Source organism: Nuphar pumila, chromosome 10 (assembly GCF_984573655.1).
Source record: "Nuphar pumila chromosome 10, dmNupPumi1.hap1.1, whole genome shotgun sequence".
Classification (NCBI taxonomy): domain Eukaryota; kingdom Viridiplantae; phylum Streptophyta; class Magnoliopsida; order Nymphaeales; family Nymphaeaceae; genus Nuphar; species Nuphar pumila.
The window spans coordinates 75,246,881-75,256,340 of NC_143258.1; the positions used below are offsets into that span (position 1 = coordinate 75,246,881).

General features: G+C 39.2%; 1 protein-coding gene across 1 annotated transcript; it reads left to right on the forward strand.

Moving 5' to 3' along the window:
- Positions 1 to 2,170: 2,170 nt before the first annotated feature.
- On the forward strand, positions 2,171 to 6,899 carry LOC149826843 (pentatricopeptide repeat-containing protein At1g80270, mitochondrial-like). The gene is made up of 3 exons (XM_090020140.1): positions 2,171 to 2,381; positions 2,945 to 3,590; positions 5,450 to 6,899. Exons 1-3 carry the CDS (start codon positions 2,347 to 2,349, stop codon positions 6,695 to 6,697), a joined length of 1,929 nt encoding a protein of 642 aa, XP_089876266.1. The 5' UTR covers positions 2,171 to 2,346; the 3' UTR covers positions 6,698 to 6,899.
- The last annotated feature ends 2,561 nt before the right edge of the window (positions 6,900 to 9,460 follow it).

The window sequence follows — 9,460 nt, forward strand, 5'->3', positions numbered from 1 at the left end:
TACTTTTATTTTGAATAAAATAAAAAATGAAAATTGAAAATTGAAGCCAAGTGGGGCTCTGGAATGGCTCCACCTCAAAAGGTGTTTGAGATTTGAATCTAGAAGCAGTAGGAGCATGCCATGTGGCGCCACATCAGAGTGGCTCTTGACACGTGTCAGAAGAACAGGGCAGTGGGCTCAGAAGGTGCCACCTCAGAGGAGTTTGAATTCTACTTTTTCTGATGAAAGGAGATCTGGACATGTGGCAGTCCAGGATGGTTCCATACCTGACAAGTGTCAGCTTGCTGGAGGAGGTTCTTCAGATGGTGCCACTTCAGGGAAGAAATTTGAAATTCAAATGAGGTTGGCTCTGGAAGAATAGAGGGTGGACATGTGGCGCCGCCTCAGGGTGGCTCCTACAATGACATGTGGCAAGAGGGAGGAAAAGGGACACGTGGCACCATCTCAAAAATGAATTTAGGGAGGAGACTTCAGGATTCACGCCACCTTAGCCTGGAGTTCAAATATTCAAATTTCTGCTTTTTCTAGAGGGAGCAGAGGCTGACACGTGGCAGAGGGAAGAGAAGGAGGGCTAAGTACATGTGGCGCCATCTCAGACAAAATAAAAAAGGTGAAGTTTAGGATTTGCGCCACCTCTGGAAGGATTTGAATGTTTGAATTCTAGCTTTTTCTGAAGAGAGCAGGAAATGACATGTGGCATTTGTTTTTTCTGAAGAAAGCAGAGAATGACATGTGTCCCTTGTTTTTTCTGAGAAAAGCAGGGAGTGACATGTGTCACTTGACTTTTCTGAGAAGAGCAGAGAATGACACGTGTCCTCTGCAGAAGACACACTTCCATTGGCGCCACCTCAGGGGAGACAAACTTTACTTTTTCTGAACAGGACAACATATGACACTTGGCATCTCATGGTGACTTTGGAATGACACATGGCACATGGCGAAGATGGTGGACACTGACACGTGGCATGGAATGAAGAGGATGTCTAATGACATATGGCGGCTTCTTAAGGTAGCCCTACACTGACACTTGGCAGATAAATGGGAGGAGAGAGAAAAAACAAGTGGCGCCAATCCAGGGGACAAGGCTCCTATATTTTCGGGTTTTTCAAAGTTCAGGTTTTTCAAAAGAAAAGCCTGTGTGACACCACTTCGGTGTGGGTCCCACATTGCTTCTTTATTGAAATAAGGACAAGACAACAAAAACTCTTTTTGGAATTTTCATAAAATCTGGACTAATTGGTAAAACAAATTTTTTTGAAAAGAGTTGGCCCCTGTAGGGCGATTTTGTAAAAGAATGATAGTTGAAATAGCTGACAAAAGGGCAAAATCTGAGATGAAGTGGTTGAAATCCATATTGAAAACTATCCAGATCGTTTTCCTGAGGAAATATTTTGAAATTCGGAGCCCTGAGGGTAAAATGGGAAGAATTGATAATTTTGAAGACCCATGGTTTTGAAATCAATTTTGAAAAGAGTTGAAATTCTAATCTGGATTGAAAATTTTGAAATCAAGAGTTCTGGACCTCGAAATGACATGTTGTGCAGTGCGGTGATATGAAATGCTCATGCAATGATATGCAATGCCATGTCTTATGAAATATAATCTTGAACAAAGACTTGGAGATTCTTGTCTTCTGTCAGGAATAAAATTTTGAACATCTGAGCTAAAAATAGAGAAATTCTGAGAGTTGCAGATGAAATTTAGACTTTTGCGAGGTCCGGGCTCAGAAAATGACCATTTTGCCCTCCTGTGATTTCAGAGACTGGATGTCGATGCTTGGTGAAAATATTGGAGAGGTGAGTGAAAATTTGGGGTATTTACAATATGGTTTGTGAAATTTCATACCAGACTCAGGCCCAACCCGAGTTCCAATTAAGATCCATAATTTTCAATGTAAAAATGCTCTAAAATATTATTTTACTAGGTATGATCTGGATCTGGTTCATGTAATCCTTATAGGATTCGGATATGTTTTTTCTTAAGATGAGTTCGATTAGACTCGGGTCCAGACTCATACCATCATCTTAAATTAGGTTTGGGTCTGATTTCACCTGAGTCCAAACCAAACCCGACCCGACCCGTTGACACCATAGGAAATCATACGAAAGATTTGTGGCATTTCGGCAACACGAACAAAATGCACTCTAAAATGATTTTAGCACCTCACCCAGAGGAGATGACACAAAGAGGTTTTTGGGGCAACCCCAAAAATTAGGGTTTAGGGTTTATGGTGGCCTTCTACAAGCGCAATAGGCCACGACCAACGGGACAGGTCACAGACAGATTCTTCCTTGGGGTTTAAGAACAACTTCTAGGGTTTAAGGTGGTGGGTGTTGAGGTTCCACTATGTGGGCAGTTCGTAGAGCTACCAACCCTCTCAGGTGATCTGTCTTTCTCTCTCTCTCTCTCTCTCTCTCTCTCTCTCTATAGACTACTATAGATTGGTTTCTATTGCTTCAGTTTTTATGTTGAAATAAGCTTGGATGGCTTCTCTATTTGCTCTTTCTTCTTGTCATTTGTGTTGGGTTTGATCTGAAGACCACATTCAATTTTTTTTTGTTGCTTTCTCTACTTGTTTGAGATTTATACATTTCCTCTTTGTTCCTTTTTGGTGTTTTTTTTTTTCAATCTTAGTCAGGACTCATTGTTCTTTCATCCCCATGCATGTATTTATGAGTGTATTGTTTAATTCTTTGTCGTTACATTTTTTTCCTACTACTTTTGGATCATGTTAAGCATAGCTATTCACTTCTTTCGTGCTATAACATTGATTGATATCATGTTCTTTTTCATGTTTATGAGACAATATCAGCAGGATGGATGCTGTTTCTTTTTTGGTTTACCTAGTTGTTTGCATTGTTATTGGCTGCGGTTCATATTGGTTGTGAGTAAATTGGTTGGTGACTTTATAATGGCTATTTAATCGTATTTATCTTTGTGCCAGGGGACATGGGTTTCATATACTTGCTTGTAGAATCTTCTCTGTTAATGGGGATGCTTTTAGCAATGGCATTATGCAGTGCTCGAGTAGCCATGAACCTAGTCAGTTCGTAGTTCATCATAGCTGTACGCCGAAGAGGTTCTTTGATTGCTTAGCATACACCAAGTTCTTTGTGGGTGGTAGATGCCTTTCTTCCCAAGCAGGCCCAGACGCTGAAGACCAACTAGAGGATGGATTCTCAGAGCTTGAGTCCCCTGAGATTGCCAATGGAGACCAACTAGGGGATGGATTCTCAGAGCTTGAGTCCCCTGAGATTGCGGAAAAGACTGAGAGCAAGAGCGGGGAAGATGCTAATGATTTGATGTCTGGAGATGAGCTTCCAGAGGACAATGATTCGTCTGAGAATTTGGAGAAAAAACATGCAGAAATTGACTTTTCAGAAGATGAAGTTCGGTTTGGTGATGAGGTCAAGGAGTCTCCTAAGAGGAGTAGTTCCCCATTGACTAACATTATTATTAGAACTCCTCCACAGTCTGTTAAAGATGCAATTGATAGGTCGGTTCAAGGAGGTCACACTGTGACTGAAAATGTTGTGTTGACAGTCATGTCAAATCTCCGGAAGCGCAAATTATATAGAAAGGCTTTGCAGGTAATTCCCTTTCATGTTCTGTTTCGTTTTGTTATAGCCATGAAGATAATATTGCAATATTTTTGGGAAAAAATCTTTTTTTTAAAGTTTGCATTTCCTATTTTTTTGTTATATGTTTCCCTTTCATGTTCTGTTTTGTTTTCCAAAATAATGGAAACTTTTCATGAAGCATTATGAAAATCATTCTCACTGGATGTCCTTTATAACCTCAGGTTGTTTTAGATAGCTTGATATGAAATGATAGGGAATGGAACATTCTTTTTGTTCATAGTTGATGAAATAATGGGGGGTTAGACATTCTAACCTTCTTTCTTTGAGCAATAAGCACAGAAGATAACGGACTTTCAAGTGACAGGGAGTCATCTTCAGTGTAACGTAAACTAGCTTTCCCTGAAAAGTTTCTGTAGACATATCTAGATTTGGAGGCATTGCAAATCATGGTGGATAACTCTTGATTTTGGGTACTGGTATCTTTCCTCACTGATGAAGAATGACCTATGTTTGGATTGCCACTTCTAAGTGGCACAAAAATGAACAATAAAAGACTGCATCCTTATTACAAATCTGCCACCTAAAGGTGGTCTCATGAGAACTAAGCAGAAATTAGTACTAACATAACACTCTCAATAAAAATGATTAGATTGCATTCAGTACACATACTAAGCAGACATGAGAACTAACTTACACGGCTGTCTTTATGATCTGTGGGGAAAGGGCATTGGGGAGGGACTTCAGACATTGGCATTTGAAGACAGAAAAGGGAATCCAAAGCAGAAATCACAAATATCTCTTCTTGCTAAAACAGAACCTTTTGTTAGATTGTTCATTAGTTTCTATTGGATTTTTTTTATATAATTGGAATCTCAACAAAGTTGAACAACATTGCAGTTAGCCATTGATTTCCGACTAACAAATATATCGTCGTCTTGATTCTCAGGTTTCCAATTTCTTAATGCATGACATTCTGAACAAGGGGAAATGTGCACTCTATCTAGCATATTAGATTTTGACCTTTTCTCTAGAATATATTAAATATCATGGTTTAGGACTGAAGATACAGAAAGCACATGAAGTGTCTGAAATGGAGTCCCAATCAAGTAACCTGTCAAAGTGTTCTCTTTCACATAAAGCATGGGTGCATAGATCATATATATGGGACTCTTTTGATGTCAATTCTTGAGTGCAGTATGTTAGATAGATGCTTATTTGTCAGCACTATTTCTTGTTGGATGACATGCATCTGAATTAGTGAAGAGTGTGCAGAAACAAGACCACTACAGGTTTTTGTTCTTTGTGACGAGGCTCTACGGTTTCTTTGAGTGAAGAGCTTCTGATGTTTGAGGTTAAATCAAAGAAACAGACTGGCATGCTTATCATGGTGCAAAAAAACTTATCTGCCCTATGTTTGCGTGCAATGAGACATGCAAGTCATTTTGCTTATATTAGTGAGTTCTGATATATTTGCGAACATATGTTCATACATTTTCTCTTAAATTTGAATTGGTTTTGTGTATTGCCCAGATTTGCACTGCTGCTTGTGGAACTTATCAGTTACATCTATGTAGTTGGCTTGTTCGTGCTGTAAAATGGAACTCAATTCTAGTTCATACCTCCTTTCTATGTGAATCTTCTATGACTGTAGTAGGGTAGAGAGCAAGTATCCTTATTAATAGTTTTGTTTTTGCTTCTGTACATGTTTTAGAGTGTGTTTTGAAGTCATGGACATGTAGATGAGACAAAAGAGATCCATAACATTATACTGAATTGTTGAGCAATTAATAAATTAACTTTTGAGTGATCATACAGAACATTATATTTTCTCCCTTGTGACCTCTGACTTCATTCCCGTATTTTTGCAGTTTGCAGAATGGTTGGAAGCAAATAATGCTATAACCGTCACAGATAGAGATTATGCTGCTCGTGTGGATTTGATTGCAAAAGTGTATGGCGTTCAAAATGCTGAGATTTATACCAAGAAAATTCCATCCTCCATGCAAACTGAAGTAGTGTACAGAACGCTTTTGGCTAACTGTACATCCATTGACAATGTCAAGAAGGCAGAGCAATTGTTTAATTTGATGAGGGATAAAGGATTCCCCTTGACTGCATTTTCATGTAACCAACTGCTTCTGCTGTACAAGAGACATGACAAGAAGAAGCTTGCAGATGTTTTACTGATGATGGAGAAAGAAAATTTAAAGCCCACACTGTTCACTTACAAGATCTTGGTCGATGCCAAAGGCCGGAGTTGTGATTACAAAGGGATGGAACAGGTGATAGAGAACATGAAGTCTGAGGGGATAGATCCTGATCTTCATACTCAATCAATGCTTGCTAGGTACTATATCAATGCAGAGTCCAAAGGGAAGGCAGAAGCAATCTTGAAGGAGATGGAAGGTGGCAGCTCGAAAGTTAATCGAGCTGCATGCAAGGACTTGCTTCCTCTCTATGCTGCTCTGGGTAAAACTGATGATGTTAGCCGGATTTGGAAGTTGTGTGAGCCAAATCCACAATTGGAAGAGTCTATATCTGTGATCGAAGCATGGGGAAAGTTGAGTAAGATAAAGAATGCTGAGGCAGTGTTTGAGAAGATGACCAAGAGTGGGGAGAATCTCCCCCAAAAAGTTTACACTGCTCTTTTGACGGTTTATGCAAATCACAAGCTTTTGGCCAAGGGAAAGGATCTAGTGAAGCGGATGTCTGCCAATGGCTGCTTGATTGGGCCATTTACATGGGATGCAATTGTGAAGCTCTATGTGCAGTCAGGTGAGTTGGAGAAGGCTGATTCTGTTCTACATAAGGCTGTGCAACAGAGCCAATTGAAGCCCCTCTACAGCTCATACATGACCATCTTGGAAAAATATGCGCAGAAGGGTGACATCCACAGTGCCGAGAAAATTTTTCAGAGTGCGAGACAGTCTGGATATGTGGGCAGGGTGTCAATGTTTCAGAGGCTTCTCCAGGCATATTTAAATGCAAAGGCGCCTGCATATGGATTTAGAGAAAGAATGAAGGCAGACAATATGTTCCCAAACAAGACTTTGGCGTTTCAGCTGGCGCAGGTGGACCGTTTAAAGAAGTCTATGATAGCCGAATTGCTGGAGTGACGAGAGTAATAAGTTTCATCTTTTTAGCTGTTAAATCTTTTTTTAGACTGACGATCTCTCTCTCTCTCAGTGTGTTCTTATTAAGGCTTCTATAGTTGTGAAAAAGTGATAAAGAATCTGTGAGGCAGGTTATGCTCTGAGGCTAAGCTGGGACAGAGATCATTAAAGTGTTTCTTCCAAAACTATACTCGTTTAAACTAAACTTGGGTGGTTAAGTTTCAAACAGTTAGAGTTTATGATCTCTCTCTCTCTCTCTCTCAGTGGTGTTTGTTTCATGCCCTTTCCTATAAAGAGGCCGTCTTCCATAAGGAATGGAATCTCTTTCCTAAAACAAACATATCTAATGAGAAATGTACGGTGAGACCCACATAATAAATGTAAAAAACCAGCTTTTTTGTCAAAATGGGTTCATACTTATTCCTGGGGAAGTACTTTCTATCCAAAGTGGTTTCCGAGTGAGAGCGGGGTTGATGGTCTAATTTTCGGCTGAAGGCTTCTGATTTGGTAGGTCCCCAAAGCCTGTTGAGTGAGCTCCAGAGTGGACCAGGGACTTTATAACCTTTCGAGGCAAAGAAAGTTTCCCAAGAATGGAGTTCCCCAACTCCATTCTTGGGAAACTTCAAGTTTATTCTATCAAAAGCACTCTCAAAGCTTTATCTTTGGGCTTTGCTTGTTGGGTCACAGTTTTTTATAATCAGACATCTTTCATGCAATGTTGTCATTATCGGTGAGTATTGGCCTGTATCGGCTGATACAAAGTCGATACGCTTCACCCTTGAATAGGCTATTTTTTAATAAATGTAAAAAAATACTAAAAAATAAAATTTTAATATTACTTTAATAGTTTTAACATGTGTCACGTTGTGATTGACACTTAATTTTTTATTTTTTACTGATACAGAATGATTCACTTGAGTATCGGTACGGGCCCGATGCAGCTGAATCGGTGGCCAAACGATTGAGGGCCGATACCTATACTGACAACATTGCCTTCGTGGCTGGAAACTGAAAACAGTGGCAACGTAGTGTCTCAACTGTCAAATCTGTTTTAAGCCATGAAACATTTATGCTGATTTAGTAATGAATAAGTAACACACTTCAAATTCAGTGTTCAAGAATATGATAAGAACTGCAGTGGTTCTTGCGTTCTTAAATGTCTCTGCCGTAATAGTGATTATAAAAAAGTTGAGTTCCATTGCACTATTGGATCAAATAACGACAATGAGGCCCTGTTTGGAAACTAGTAGCTGGGATAGGAAGTGCCATTTGAGAAAGTGGGAACTGCCAAATCTTGGATTTGGCAGCTATGGATTCCATTCAGAACCTCAAGGTAGTCTGATCAAGTTTTTTCCAAATGCATTAACTCCTATCTCAGCTCCTAGTCTCCAAACAGGGCCTGAAAGTAGACAGAAGCTAAGATACGTCTATACGGTCAGCTTACCAGTTCATTACATAGCAATTATTGAGTATTATTCACATTCTATTCTGAACTATTTTTCACATTCTGAATTTCTTGTGCAAAGGGCCTGCTCCCTGCTGCTCAGCAGTTTTGAGTGCTGTTGGGGCACGTAAGGCTGGGTGGTGGTGTCCTCAATCCTAAGTTTTACCTAGCAGGGAGGCAGGTCCATTAAGTGAATTGAATATGGGAATATGACCAATTGGATCTAATCAAGATCCTGTTATCTTTTGCACTTGGAAATCAACTGATTTTACCCTCTTCCCGCAGATTCAGTAGTAGATCATATTTCACTCTGATCCAGAAACTTCATTGCAAGAAGAGATCATTTCTAAATACAAAACTGGATCCATTCCCACATCTTGCAAACCCAGTTGTAAGATCATATATATATATATATGCCCTCATCAGGCACAGTCAAAAATCATAATTTTTTTGTATTTTTTCTCACATTTAACCCCATAGATGTGATCTATAGGTTTTGTTTAGTTGGAACCGGCTTTTGGAGTATGTCTGTATACAGTTTTTTTCTTCGGTGATCCAAAATCAATGGCTATGAAGGCATCAATTTTTTCCAGCTCATAAAAATACATTTTTTTCATCGAAAAAACATGATCTTAAGAGTAAATTCCCACTAAATCGAGCATGCTAAACACAACTAACGGTTCAGATCTATCATAAGACACTTTAAAATATGGGGCCTAACGGGAAAGAACGATAAAAGAGGGCCTAATATAATATTTTCAGTTCTCATATATATATATATATATATATTTCCCGGATGCAAGCGGGGGGCATAATCCCATGGGATTTGAACCCGAGACACTTGGTTACGATAACGATAGTGCGAGCTAACCATCCAGCTGTAACATTCCATCCAAAGACTTTGGTATTTGGTTATTAATCATTTTGTGCAGTCGGTGAGTAGAATGCATATAAGTACAAAAGCGAAACTTGATTTAAAAGACATCTTTCTTTTTTGGTTCATATCGCTGACCCCAATTGTTTTGGGATGAAGGCGTAGTTGTTGTTGTTGTTTGAAAACCAAACGGGAAAAAGAAAGAAACTCCATCCTTTTTCAAAAGATTGGCAGAAAAATTTGTTCTTTTAATAGAAACTTTTAGAAAATGAAAAAAATTTATTTACAAAAAATGTTTTTAGAATATTGATCCGATTTGATCAAAATCTCAGGTTCGAACCACATCGACCCTTGAATTTGAATACTCTATATTGGATCCATATCCACAAAAACCATGTTGGACTCGGATCAGATATCCGACCATATTCGATCCGTTTGCAGCCCTACG